At 45.4% G+C, this 14,303-nt stretch overlaps 1 protein-coding gene across 4 annotated transcripts in view; it reads left to right on the top strand.

Moving 5' to 3' along the window:
- Nucleotides 1–14,303, top strand: part of CACNA1H (calcium voltage-gated channel subunit alpha1 H) — a 227,814-nt gene that overhangs the window by 174,836 nt on the left and 38,675 nt on the right. For all 4 annotated transcript variants that reach the window (XM_040574186.1, XM_040574187.1, XM_040574185.1 and 1 more), the window contains 9 exons: nucleotides 472–627; nucleotides 5,438–5,528; nucleotides 7,663–7,871; nucleotides 9,447–9,881; nucleotides 10,575–10,675; nucleotides 11,085–11,208; nucleotides 11,348–11,416; nucleotides 11,527–11,711; nucleotides 14,062–14,188. In XM_040574186.1, coding sequence (XP_040430120.1) covers nucleotides 472–627; nucleotides 5,438–5,528; nucleotides 7,663–7,871; nucleotides 9,447–9,881; nucleotides 10,575–10,675; nucleotides 11,085–11,208; nucleotides 11,348–11,416; nucleotides 11,527–11,711; nucleotides 14,062–14,188 — 1,497 coding nt within the window. The remainder of the gene's footprint in view (nucleotides 1–471; nucleotides 628–5,437; nucleotides 5,529–7,662; nucleotides 7,872–9,446; nucleotides 9,882–10,574; nucleotides 10,676–11,084; nucleotides 11,209–11,347; nucleotides 11,417–11,526; nucleotides 11,712–14,061; nucleotides 14,189–14,303) is intronic.

The raw sequence follows: 14,303 nt of genomic DNA, 5'->3' as shown, positions 1-14,303 counted from the left end.
TTCTTAAGCCACCCTATGGCATTTATCATGTCAAATATCATGTGTCCTACCCTTTCCTTCAGGTCCAGATGCCTTATAAAGAGCAGCTCCACAGGGGACAACAGCCCTGGCCTCAGGTCTGTTATCTACTGATGGTTATCAAAGGAGACAATACCACCCTCATACCAAATAATAGGACTTCGACCAGCACACCCTTTACGTTGCCATATCTAGGATCTGAACTAGTCATTTTTATGGCCACAGTGCACTAGATCCTCCTGCAGAGAGGGGAGGTTTGGCCAGGAGAGAGCTCTCGTGCAAAGCTCGGAATAAAGGAATGTTTTGATGTCTTATCTCATGAGACCTGCTAATGATTATGTTTAGAAAAGGTCAAAAGGAGAGGAAGAAACGAGTATGTCAGTGAGGATTTGAATGCAGCTGCCATGCGTGAGAGGAGTGGAGTAATCAGTCTTGCCCTTCACCTCTCTGCAGATCCTCACTCAAGAGGACTGGAACGTGGTCCTGTACAATGGGATGGCATCTACATCCTCATGGGCAGCGCTCTACTTCGTGGCCCTGATGACCTTTGGCAATTACGTGCTCTTCAACCTTCTGGTTGCCATTCTGGTAGAAGGCTTCCAGGCAGAGGTAAGAGATCTGAGCAGGGGGAGGGAAAAAAATTGTGATGTGTAGGTAAGATTGTACGGATCAGTCTGCAGCAGTGCAAACCTCCAGCCATGCAGGCAGCCCTAAATTTGACTTTAAGGGGGTGCAGATGAGCTGGGTTGGGCATGTGAAGCTCTGTCCTTGCACATAAGGTCCCCTGGACTCTTTGAGACGTGGGTGATCAACACTTGGATTGATCTGCTGCAGGGTGTGTAGTGTGACTTTGAGGAAATCACTTAGGATGGATTTCGCTTGCCTAAATCTTACTTATGTCCTGTGTTTTGTTTCTTTATGGTGGGCCCACCACATAAAGACCGTGTGTCTGGTCAACACTTGTCATGTGGAGCTGGTAGGGAGTGAGCTGGCTGAATCCACGCCTTTCCTGGAGACTCTGCCCCTTATGTGCTATTTGAGCCTGGTAGCACAGCTGTTAGAAAAGCTGTACTGCAAGGTTACAAACATTACATTTGGAGATACTTAGGATGATACAGGGCATATAAATGCTAAAGAGATTTTTGCCCACACCTGAAATTAATGTCTGTAACAGGTCAGTGAGCAGGGAATTTGGCGAACTGCAGGCATCTCATCTCACATGGAAAGGATTAGAGAAATGTATTTCATTTCTCAGTCAACAGTGATATACAATGTCCTGATCTCAACTAGGCAGGAACCTCAGCAACTGTGAAGGCCATTCTGTGCCACATGGTCCAGAGCAGCAGGCCACACTGGTGTAAATGTTGTAGGACTGGTGTGAAGTGGGGGCCCTTGCAGCCCCTAAGTTTCCCTCTCCCTCCAGTCCATTCCAGATCTAATTTCAGCATCCTAAGAGTAGCTGAAACCCACCATCCCCTGCCTTATCCTGCTCTTCACCGTCTTCCTTTCACATCACAGCAGATCCATTTGGGGGAGATTTATTTTAAATAAGGACGATCCATTTTGGTTGTAAATACATTGATATATATGCACATACATATTATCCAGGAAAAAAAAAAAAAAAGGACTTTTTTCAAAGTCCCAGTGCAAATGGAAACGGAAATGAATTTGAGACTTAGCAAAAATCATCCAGTCTTAGTTGAAGCTAGGAGTAGTGGTATCAAAAAGGCTTATGTCACGCTTTGGAATTGTTTAATTAATACTTCTTATTTCTGCAACCATCAAGAAGGGGAAAATTTGCTTAGTGCTGGATTGGCTTCAGAGACACAGAGACTGAGAAACAAAATGAGAAAATGGTTTCAGTTTTCACCGCCTTAGCTCCCAAGGGAAAGAGGAGAAGAGAAACACTTTATTTTTATACTGTTTTGTTTTTTTTCACTTTTCATTTTTTCCCCAGAAATGGCATCATGCTCTTATTTGCTATGTTTGTATCACACTTAGACAAACCATCACAGACCATGGAATATAATTGAAATATTCATGGACCAACAATTCCCTTCTCTCAAGCCAGCACAGCCACATTATGTCCTTCAAGGATGTCTGCATAGATTCATTATTAAAATATCCCTCCTAGCTTCCTCACAGCACTAGTAGAGGAAAATTAATTGAAACAACAGGAGTCAAGGCCAAGTTTGGAAAAAAACAACCCTGTACGTCGCTCGGGGCCGCTTCATGGATCCTGGGGGCAGTGAGTGCCACCTGCCCACACAGAGAAGATAGGAGTAGTCCAGCTTTCCACTTTCAAAATGAATGGCTCTGCACTGCATTAAGGGCATCCCAATATCTTGTCCAGTGGGGCCCATGCCCTGAAGACCCACCACAAAGAGCAGGGAGGTCCTTCTTCAAGCTGTACTCCATGTGGCAGTGCCTTGAGCTGATGCTGTTTATGTCCAAACTCATGTACTTTTCTCAGTGTCACCAATCTCAGCATCTGCTTGCTCTGCTCTGGGTACTCTAAGCCCTTTGCCATATTCCTGTGCTAGTGCGGCCTGTGGCAGATGGAGGTGGACATTTTAGCCCCTAACTTAGTAAGACCAATTCAAGGAATTACCAGTATTCCTACAGGCTCTGTAGTAGTGGCTGCTTTCCTGACCAGAACGGTTTTTCCTCTAGGAGACTGGTTAGCTGAATGCCGAGTGGTTGTGCTTGACCTCAGCCCTGTTAGTAAACGGCACAGGCCATAGCAGAATAAGGTCTGTGCTACAGTAGTAGATTTTCCTCCACTGAATGCGGAAGCAAATGATGCAGTTGGCCATATGGCAGTTCAGAGAGGAGGCTTTTCAGTGGCCAGATGTGTGTCAGATATCCTTTGATTCCACCAAATCTGGGTGGAAAAAGAGGATGTGCCAGGGAAACCCAAACAGATGATAACCATCGAGTGTGACCTGAATGACTGGAAACTGCTCCTACTCCTCTTGTTGCCGGTACCACTGGTGCTCGTAGCAAAGAGGAGACATTGGGATCTGAGTTCTCTTATTTACCACCCATTCGCAGGTCTGGCGGTGCCTCTTTAGTGCATGGGGACTTCTTTTTTAGCTCAAGCAATCCTGCATTTAGGCACAGAGGACTCTTGCAGAGTGCCCTGCTGCTGTGTTACACATGCAGACCCCGGGCACAGTTTTCATCCTTTGTTATTGACTGCTGTAGGGCAGAAAAAAGTTTTCTCCATCCAGCGACCTGGCAGCTTGCAGGTACATTTCTGCGGCACAGACCCATTCCTTACCTGCCCTCCTGCAGGCTGAATCACGTGCCTCTGTGAAGCCAGAAATTGGCAGCCTCGTGCAATATCCTCTGAGTGCGTGATTACAGAGCTAGCTGTCGCTTTCTTGCTTAGGCTTAATGGCTCCTTTCGGAGCTGTTATGGACCATGATTTAAATATGTGTAAGGAGTACTTTTCAAAGCTTGTATTATTTGCTCGGTGCTGCCTCAGAAAAGGCCAGCAACCACAGGTATGACATTTGCAGAGCACATTTTGCTCTCCACTACCATTTATTTTATATTTTGACATCAAGCCTATGGGCTTGTCAGATGTCTCATAGTGAGGTATCAGCTGTGCCACAGAAAACCCTTCTCGGAGCTGTATTTCAGCTACGAGGTCTTGGTTCAAGTCTTGCACTTATAAATGCATAACTTAGCTCTGGTTGTAAACAAAGGACTGTTACAATCTCCTTGGAGAACGCCCAGGAAGAAGTTGGAGCTAAGTTTTCTTTTGCCATCTCTGGTTCTGTTGGTATGTTGGGAATATGGCAGAAATTCATGTTTTGACCTCTTTGACTTTTCCCTCCTTCAAAGTGACTCTGTTAGTGGTTAGAGCAGACACTGGTGTGCACTACTCCTCCCTTTGCTCAGGTGCTTATTTCACTTGGGTGGAGAGCAACTCCTGGGAGACTTGCGCAGCTAAGAGGGTGCATATTAGAGCTGCTTGAAGCTCTGAACCATCAGCAGTATTTCAGCAAGGACAGGAAAAATTATCTTGTGAATCATGGTACACAGTCTCAGCTGGATCTCAGGTTCCAATCTGCCTCTGGAGCAAGTTTGGCAGGCCTATCCCTAAAAGAAAAGGCTTAAATGGCCACAGAACCATTTTTAGTACAGACTATTCCTCATTTGTGCTTAGGACAACAAGCAGCCAGACTTCAAAGAGGACCATAATTGCATATTTGTGTTTACATTGTTCCCATGTCATTTTGAAATCTACCCCAGAGCTGCTCCGGAGAAGCAGACAAACCTTCCAAAATTATGCAAATCTTTCAGCTACTCTGTGCTAGTGCTTCTGCTCCAAAACAGAGAAGATGAATAAGGGAGCTTAAGCCTTTCAGTCATCCTGTTTGTTTGGCTGCACCAGGCAGCAATACATCACAGATGAAATTAAGTTCGCTGACATTTGAGCACCGTATCTCTAGAAACCATGGTGATTTGTTCAGGCATCAGTTAAGGAACTCTGCTTCTTCTCCTAGGACCAGCTGCTTTAATCCAGCCGTTTGCTACCAGTTTGCACAGCTTTTCTGCAGTCTCGATGGCTCAAGCCGGTCATGCCAATAGCCTGCGGGAATCCCTTCTCTCTGCAGACTCACCAGCAGAGGAGAACCTGACAATAGGTCCTCTGTCCCAGGCTTGTACATTATTTAGGTCATTTTTGGTAGCAGAGGCAGATAGTTGTGAACGAGGAACATAATTGAGCTTCCAGGAGGAAAGCCAGTCTAGCTGGGCGGTTGGCTGTTGTTGTCTGTCCTGGGATGATGCTGTGCTTCCAGGCAAGCTGGCCTCATTCCCTTCTACCCCAGCTTCAACGTTGCCAGGAGATTTCCCAATATAATCTCAATTACCAGCCAGTGAGAAGGAAGCAAATTAGGGCTGGGTTTTCACATCTCCGTCAAATTTACAGTGATGACAAAGAAGTGATAAAGAAGAAAAATCGTTTTGCATCCTTTGATATTAAAACCTAGGTGCTTCCATTTGGAATCATGGAGAGAGTAGATATGGAACCCCACAACGCTGTTTTTCTTAGTCACACTTCTGATTACATCTGCACTTTCATGTTCTCCCTTGGGACACAGTGTTTGGTGAGGCTGGGCACAAGAAAGGAAGTGCAACGACATTGCAGGAACAGTAGTTGCAATCACAACATCATCCTTTCTGTCTAAGCCTGAAAACAAAACTAAACAAGTAGAACTTCCCTGGGGTCATTCCCCAGGGCAATGTAGAGGGAATTTTGCATTCTGCTCTCCTGGTTCTTGGGCCATGCTCTAATTAACCATGAGAAGCAAATGTGTCTCTGAGCTGCTAAATAATCCAAATGGCTTTTGTGCTAAAGTGTAAATGAATCAGATCCATTAATTTCCTTTCTCCTCTCTGCAGGGGGATGCCAATAGGTCAGACACAGATGAGGACAAGACATCTGCCAACTTCGATGATGATTTTGAGAAGCTGAAAGACCTTCGAGCAACAGGTAGGATTTTGGTTCTGTGTTTTCTCATGAATTGGAGTTGTGCTACAACTCAACCTCTGCAATCATCCTTTCCTGGAAATTTATAGGAGAAAGTAGAAGAATCCCTTTCACTTTACAATTGATCTGATAGCTATGTTAACAGAGTCACTACGCAAAATATGTTGGGAAAGCTAAATGAGCACTGATATTTCCTTTAAACAGATGTTTTTCTAATTTCAGCTATCTTGTAATTTTTAGTTATGTCTCATCGTTTCTTCTGTATCCTTACCACAGAATGTTTTGCTGACAGCAATATTCTCACACGACTTCTCAAAAAGTCGTCTTCTCAAATCAGTCATGTTCTCATCTGTTCTTTTGGTTTCACACAAATGCACTTAGGTGAGGTTTGATTGATGGAAGTGTTGCAGTTTATTTGTGTTACAGGAGAGCCTGATGATTGATTGGAAATAAGTCCACATTGTACTACTGCATTATAAACGTGGAATAGTAGGCGACAAGCTCTACACTCTGTAGAGTTTGCAGCTAGGTAGGGGAAAGGAAGGGATCGGATATTTAAACAGAGTGAATGGCACAATGGTAAACAAGAGCCAGCTTAGTTCCTCTGTATTTTTATTCTCAGCTTGGGCTTTTGTTAGGATTACTTTAAATGCTTCTAAACTAGGGTTCATTTCAGCTAAGGAAATTATATTGATTGTGGTGAGCAGATGGAATTCAGCTGAAGAAGGGGCAGAAGTGATTTGTTGAGGAAGATGAGACAGAGCTAGATCACAGGAAGGTGACGGAGCTGCTGGATCTGCAGATCAAGCAACAAGTCCCAAGCACCAAACGATGAGATGAATATCCATTGCAAATAGTTGACAAGAAAATCCACAGCTTAAATTTCCTCTGCACCAACTATTTGCTGAACAATTTCAGATAATAAGAGAGTTCTAGGGGAAAGAGATATTTTCACCTTCTCAGATAGTACAAGAATAGAAAACAGGGCTGAGCTCGCTGTCACTCAATGTCTGTGAATAACTGTGTGTCTCCATAAGCCTCCTAGGTGCCAACCGGTGACTGAAGAGCGTACGGACATTAACAATTCTATTACGTTGCCACTGGTCTGTAAACAGATACACTGGCAAGAGGAACGTGTACTGCAGATTAGCAAATTTTGGGCTGGATCTTCCACCCTTCGAAGTGAGTGGCAATGTTCCCAGGGACTTCTGTGGTGCAGATCAGATATCTGTGCCCAAGCCAGCAACTAAACAGATGATACAATAGAAGCACGCTGCATTACAAAAGCAGCCTGTGGAGAAAAAATAGCAGGAGTAATGTGCTTACTTGGATTTCTCACTGCAGACTCTTTCATCTTTCCTGCTGATCACAGATGGTCCCATCCTTCGCCCTCCCTAGGACTGTGATTCTGCAGTTATTAAACCAGAATCCACTAAGCCCAGTAACACTGGGGATAGTTCAGCTTAATTTATGTGTTTGAAACCAGGCTTTTGGTTTTGGGTGTTACTGCACTCCGTAGAGCTACAGGCATTACATCTGGTTTGTCTTCAGTTTGAAGACAGTTGCTGCAGTCCATACTTGCCATGCAGGTAAAATAGATGCTTCCTCCAGTTGCCCCAGAGCTGTACCATGAGATTTCTCTGTTACAGAAGGTTTACTCTTTTAGGCATGGAGATGTTTAGAAGGCATTTCCATTTCCTGTCCTCTGAACAGATGACTAAAGACAGTGACTGATGTTTGCTTAGTGCCTTCCACACGAAGGAACTCAGAGCACATCAGAACTGCATAAAAATCTCTGTCCCATAGATTATGTCAAGGAGAAGAGATTAACTTCATAGGGTGAATTTAGCTAGTCTTCAGTGTCCTTTCCTTGGAAACTCTCTCCCAGACCCAAAAAACTGCAACTCCAATCTCCTAATCCCCAGAAACACTGAGCAAAAGAAGGCAGGGCTGAAGGCCTCCTGAAAGTTTGTGACATTTGCCTTATGCCTTTCAAAATGGTGGGTTAATCTTAATATTGCCCACAAAATTTCATCTCCATTTGGCAGAGTTCCTAGAAGACCCAAGGAGTAATGTCTATTTTGAAGAGTGGTTTCTGTAGCTCTAGCTTTGCATTCACCATGTGTTTTCTCTCCAGAGATGAAGATGTACTCACTTGCTGTCACACCGAATGGGCACCTGGAGGGCAGGGGAAGCATGCCACCTCCTATCATCATGCGCACAGCTGCCACACCAATGCCCACGCCAAAGTGTTCCCCACACATGGATTCGGTGCATACTTTCGTGGACTCAAGGAGAGGGAGTAATGCTTCAATAGATCCCATGAGCTACGATCAGAAGTCCTTGGTAGGTGTTCATGGCTAACGAATCTCTCTCAAGTGCCTGCAAGCAGCACAAGTGACGTGTATACATTTATATGTATATACATAGTGATTTTTGATGTTTGCTGGTGCTTCTGGTACTGCCACAACTCTGCAGTGCTAGCTGATGTGTGCCTCACTGTGCATGCACTGCTAGAAAATGGAGAAGGTGATAGGGATCAAAAATACATGGAAGGGCAGGAGGAGAAAAGATTCAAGAGGGACAACTGAATGGGCGTGATATACTGTGGCAAGACAGTGACAACATCGCAGATAAGGTCAGTGAGTCTATGGAGCTCCTGGTGTTCCTGTGCAGCAGGACGAAGTCTGGTTTCCCTCCCAGTGTTTTAGGGTTGTAGCTGGAATCCACTGTATGTCATGGGAAATGAAGGATTTGTCCCAACCACCCCAGCAGCTGAGCCCCAGTTATGGTACGGCAGCCCTGCTGGAGGGGAAATAGAGGAAGCAAGGTGTGAGCAGACTGATTGCCACTAGGCACAGTTTGCGGAGCAGAGATCTGGCAGGAACTGCCTGCTTTGGCAACTGGTTGCATTTTGCCTGCAACAGGGGAGCAGGAGGGCAGCTCTGTGAAAACAGAGGGAGCAGACTTAATAGACAAAGTGGATTTTTGCTGCTGCTTATCTATCCTATTCCTCTGCTCTGTAACTGCAATATCATGTTCAAATCAAGGCAGTGGACCGTGAAGGTACTTCACACAGAGACAGAGCCACTATCCTCTTTGGTAAGCTGCTTAGTCAAGGTAATGCTTTTGAAAAGAAAATAGAGATGACTGTTATTTGCCTTGGGGTTTCATGGGATTGTGAGTTGCTAGAGAGGGTGGTTCATGGTTTGAATTCTTTCTCTGAGAGCACGTCAGTGCCACCAGCCAAAGGAAGATGAAGCAGTCAGAGGAAAGCTGGCCAGCACTGGGGAGGGGGAAGGCAGTTTGCCTTGTTTCTGTGCTAGGAGGAAGCCATGGAGGGAAAAAGAGTGTTCCTTCTAGATTTTCTGCTCTGACCTTAAGTGCTGTTATCGTGGCAACCACCTGCCAACCAAAGTGCATTGACACACTGATCATTGCCAGAAATTTGCTGTGAGAAAGACATTCATTCCACCTCCTTGTGCAGCAAATTGAAGAGAAAGTAATGCGAATTTGGGCACAGTTTCCAACAGACACTTGGGTGACTCAGGTGCCAGCACCCATTTGGAAGCCAGGGAAGTTGTGTGCTGAAACAACTTGGACCTGAGGAAAGAAAATGCTGCTTTGGCACTTAGTGTCTTTGGGTTTGGTTTTTATGCACAATTGATGTTGACAGGACAATAGGAAATCAGGTAGCACAGAGGATTGGTATCTGTGCTACGGGTGTAATTCAAAGAGTGCCTTCAGCTGGGTGCTTGGCTCCCATCTCAAGGCATTGGCATGGTAACATTGGAGCGGTAAGGAAAGCTGGAAGGGGAAGACATGCCTTGCAACAAGAAGGGTCTTCCAGTCTGGGCAAAATGCCGTACTCTGTGACTTCCTCCTGCAAGCAAACCCTCAAATGTCTTTCTCCTCTCTCAGTCCAGCCTCCGCAGTTCCCCTTGTGCCAACTGGGGCACCAGCAGCAACTGGGGAAGTCGACGCTCAAGCTGGAACAGCCTGGGCAGAGCCCCGAGCCTCAAGAAAAAGAACCAGTCGGGAGAAAGAGAGTCCCTGCTCTCCGGGGAGGGCAAAGGCAGCACAGACGACGACTCTGACGATGCCAAGTCCAGCACGGTCAGCAGGCCCTCCCTGCACCGCCGGGCAGAGTCCCTGGATTACCGCAGCTCCTTGGACCTGCCCGAGCTGCTGCAGTTGCCCACCATGCGCCACTCGCTCAGCATCAGCCCCATGGCAGTTCTGCCTGCTGAGTACCAGGACTGCAATGGCAAGATGGTGCACGTCCCCAGCGAGTTCTTCCTGCGCATCGATGGCCATAAGGAGGAGGCCATGGACTATGAGGATGACATGGAGGATGTGAGTTGAGGGGAAATGGGGTGCTCATGCATTAAGTGGCTTTTCCACTCCAAGAAGGCGGATTAAAAGTCCAGCTCAGGCTCAGATGTGTTTGTGCCTAATGGCTGATATAAACAAAACGAATCTAAACCTGAGGGAAGAGCCTCTGGTTCCCAAAGGGCTTTCAAGCTAATGGTGCGGTCTGTTACATTGCATTGGTCTCTAACAAAGTAAAACTGCAAGGGGATGTGCAGGCATTTGCCTGTTTTTTTTTTGACTGGCTGAGATTGTCTTTGTCAGGATGTCTACAAAAATTAGCTGTAGGTCACAAAAGCTAGCTAATGTCTTTGCTCGCAGGAGCTAACTGGTATCTTGAAGGCTTGAAAGTCCAAAAAGAGTGTTCTCTACACTATTTAACTTTTTGACTGTTTGAGGCCTTTTTGGTTTTGACAAAACTTTGGATCTCAAAATGATAACTTCCGAGAAGTCTTGATTTGTCGTGTTCTCACTGTAAAAACAGCCCCTTTCTTCCACTCCTTTTCTCCCTGTTTCACTAAAAATATTGACAACCCTCCACCATGCCTGCTCTGTCTCTGTCCCAAATGCTGGGACTATGAAATGCCAGGTACTGCCCCCTTTCACTGAAAAACTGTGGAAGCTGAAGAGGCAGGAAAATAAAAGAGGAAGAAAAGGTGTTTCTTCTTTTCTATCCAGAGTTACTGCTACCGGATTCGTAAAGTCCTCGAGCCCTACAAACCAGAGTGGTGCAAGAGTCACGAAGACTGGTCCCTCTACTTGTTTTCCCCACAGAATCGGTAAGAAATTATAGGGAAAGGCCAGCCCAACGTGTTTTGCAGTAAAGGAATATTACATTTTAAGTTGACCTTCCCCTGGGAAAGATCCCTCTGATGCAGAAGCACTTGAAAGCTTTAGAAATCTGACTCCTGATTTTCAAGTAATGTTTCTGTTAGTTGTGGGCATAATTGTTGCATGGGTCACTCTATGCCTGTCTGGGAAGAAGGACGGTTTAACCATTAATAATAGCCATTATTAAATCTTTTTTACATTAACCATTGGTAGTAATGCTTGAAGCCTGTGCTTGTAGAAAGAGACTAGTTCACCACCTGGGCTGATGCTGGTGGCTTTCAAGAACATGCCGTTAAGGTGGGAGTCTCTTGCTAACCCAAACATCTGAAGGATATTTTCTCTCCATCATTTCTACAGGTTCCGAGTGATGTGCCAGAAAGTCATTGCCCACAAAATGTTTGATCATGTGGTGCTGGTCTTCATATTTCTCAACTGCATCACTATAGCGCTGGAGAGACCAGACATAGACCCACACAGCACGGTGAGCACCTGAGTCATTTTCTTCCTTGATCTCACAAGCACATCTTAGTCTTGTCAGTGCAAGACCCTGTAAAATAAAAGATGTTTGTTTTCTAACCTCTTTAAATAACATGCTGCGTTTTGTTGCTTATGTTTTAAAGGAAAGGATATTCCTGAGTGTTTCTAATTATATCTTCACTGCAATCTTCGTGGCTGAAATGATGGTTAAGGTAATTATATCTCCATCCTATGACACATAGTGAGGCCTGACAAAGACTGAAAATCTGACATAGTTACGATCCTGGTGCAGATTTAAATGTCCTTCTTCTCCTGGCTGTAGGTAGTAGCTCTTGGCTTTTTCTCTGGGGAGAACACCTATCTACAGAGCAGCTGGAATGTTCTGGATGGAGTCCTGGTCTTCGTATCTATCATTGACATTATTGTCTCCATGGCATCAGCAGGCGGAGCTAAGATCCTCGGTGTCCTTCGTGTTTTGAGACTTCTGCGGACCTTGAGACCTCTCCGGTATGTTCATGGATAGGGTGACTAAGTTTATTTTGTGTTGATAAATCAAGGAATTTGAAAAAATGCATATGATCCGTCAAGACTTTGCTTAATAACACAAAAAGCTGAAACACAGTATGGGTAGAATCACCTTTGGGGAGCTTTTATCTAGTGAAACTGTTTGAAAAGAGTGAGATTAGTTCTAATATAATTGCTCTTCTCCGGGGCGTGGAGAAGAGCGAACAGAGTTTGGAGAGAGTGGTGTTATCATACTCAGGCAGTTAGTGCATTGAATGCCTCCTCCACGCTGCATTTTTATCACCGTTTTACAAAGCAGTCTGGCTCCTTGTTAAGCTGTGCAACGTCATAGTCGTTCCCCGAGCAAGGAGGTCGCGTTGGCTGAGAAAGAATTTGCAATTGAACAGGTGCTGATGATAATTTGATAAGCTCCAGCGTCTATACCTGCTGTCCCATGCCTGCATATCTAAGATCATTGCAAAACAATTTAGCTCTCAGTTAGGAAGAGGATGGGAAGATGCTTTCATTATTTGAGAAAAGGAAAAAGAATTTGTATTTTGTTTACAATGACGCAATAACAAAGAGCGTTAGTGCTTGGGGGATTCTTATCAGCTTACGGCTCCTGTCCTATTTCTATCCTGCTCAGCAAGAAACACAAGCCTTTTTTCATGAAATTTCAGTGGAAATAAGATAGGCACCTCCAGAGGCCTGTAGGCTTTCTGATGAAAAGCTGCTTGCTTATGAGAGTAATAGGAAGAGGCAATCTTATTTAGGCCCATGACTGCCAGAGCAAGAGCTATTTGTCTGCTGCTCTGCATTTTCTTGCTGACAAGTAGCTTTGTGAGTGTTTGTCCTGTTTCTTGCTCCCACACTCTGTTCTGCTGGTGGCATGGGGGTTCCCTTGCAGTGCTGGCTCACTGGAGCTGCTCTGGGTCACCCTGGACAAGCCGTGGCTTGGCAGGGCTTCGGGGCATCTGTCTGACACACATAACTGGGAACAGAAATCAGGGCACAGGCGGCTCATAAGCAAACATAAGGGAAAAAAGGGAATTGGTCTCAGAGAATAAGTAGGGCAGAACCTATTAATAGAGGGGAATTCGTCACCCTTCACATTGGCTTCACTTATCACAGCCTCTCCTAGGATTCCTCCGGGGACCATTCCTAACACTTTGTAGGTGCAGTTCAGACTGCCACATTATGTACTGCCAAACAAGACCCTGTTGAAACCTTTTGTCCCTGCAGCATGCGTCTCTGCTATTTTCTCTGTTTGGCAGGCATTAAAGCCTCATTAGCCATGCAAGCTCAGACTATCTGCAAGGATTCGTACTCTCTCCCCTCTACAGGCCCCTCCTAAAAATAAAAATTAAAAAAAAAAATTGATGTTTTTCAGTCAAAACACCCAGCTTCCCAGAAAAGCTTGCTCAGGCTAGTTACACTTCTGTGTGCAAACACATTTTTCAGACACCCATGGGAGAGCTGTTCTCCAGGCACTTGAACAGAAAAGGGAAACGCTCTCCATAATACCCAAAACCCGCTTCAGGCTGTGCTCAGAGCATGGCTGGCCTCTCATTGCATCACAGCAAGCAAGCACCGCTGTTCTTTAATGGGATGACCCTTTGGCTGTGGAGCTGTTGGTCGCAAGTCCCTGTTGGCAAAGAGTCAGTTCAGGAACTAATTAGGAAACAAACTGAAATTACTTTGTTTGAAATGTTGTTACAGGGCGCAGGCCAGCGGGGCAGGTGAGCGCTTAGGCCTCACTTTTGAGGGCTTGTGTAATCCCACTGATGGGAAGGCAGACAGGCACGTGCTTTAGGGCCTTGTTTCCCTGGGGGACAGGGGGCCTGGGATTCACCTGCTTTTCCAATGAGCCCTTCGCGGGGACCTCACTTGTGCCTCCATTTCTAGCTCTACACTAAGAGGACATGCTCTCTAGTGCCACTACAAAGCTGTTCACTCATGGTGTTAGAAAGCAGGCTCCTGCATGGAGTGTGTCCCTCTGGTTGGATCACAGAGACGTCAGAGGGGCCCAGCCCTCTTGGCCGAGGAGCAAATAGCCCTATAGTGGGAACCTCCATGATACTCTGCCCATACAGAGTAATTCCTCCTCACTGTTGCTAGTAAGCAGTTGCCCAACAGCCTACCAACAGGCTGTCTTAAACTTTTTAATTCCATCTAATGTAACTGTGGATGTTTTGGTTGTCCAAATAAGTCAGTAATCATCTCTGGATGCTGCCTGCAGGTAGAGGGGGGTTTTGTTAGTTTTACTGAAGCTCAAGCAGAGGTGAAAAAGCAACCATATAATAACAGGAAATTTTAATAAAAATTAAAAGCTTTATTGTTTTGCATTTTTCAGAGTCATCAGTAGAGCCCCAGGTCTGAAGCTGGTGGTAGAAACCTTGATCTCCTCCTTGAGGCCTATTGGGAATATCGTTCTCATCTGCTGTGCTTTCTTCATTATCTTTGGGATTTTAGGGGTACAGGTAGAGTATTTCCCTCACCACTGCCTTATGTAAGCAACTGCTGCAAAAGAGAGGTTTTTCTCACCGCCTGGGGTTAAGGTGGAAATAATGAGCTTAAGTCTCCCCAGGGGAACAT

Source organism: Cygnus olor, chromosome 15, assembly GCF_009769625.2.
Source record: "Cygnus olor isolate bCygOlo1 chromosome 15, bCygOlo1.pri.v2, whole genome shotgun sequence".
Classification (NCBI taxonomy): Eukaryota; Metazoa; Chordata; class Aves; order Anseriformes; family Anatidae; genus Cygnus; species Cygnus olor.
The sequence above is the reverse complement of the archived record's forward strand: the minus strand, read 5'-3'. Positions and strand labels throughout refer to the sequence as shown.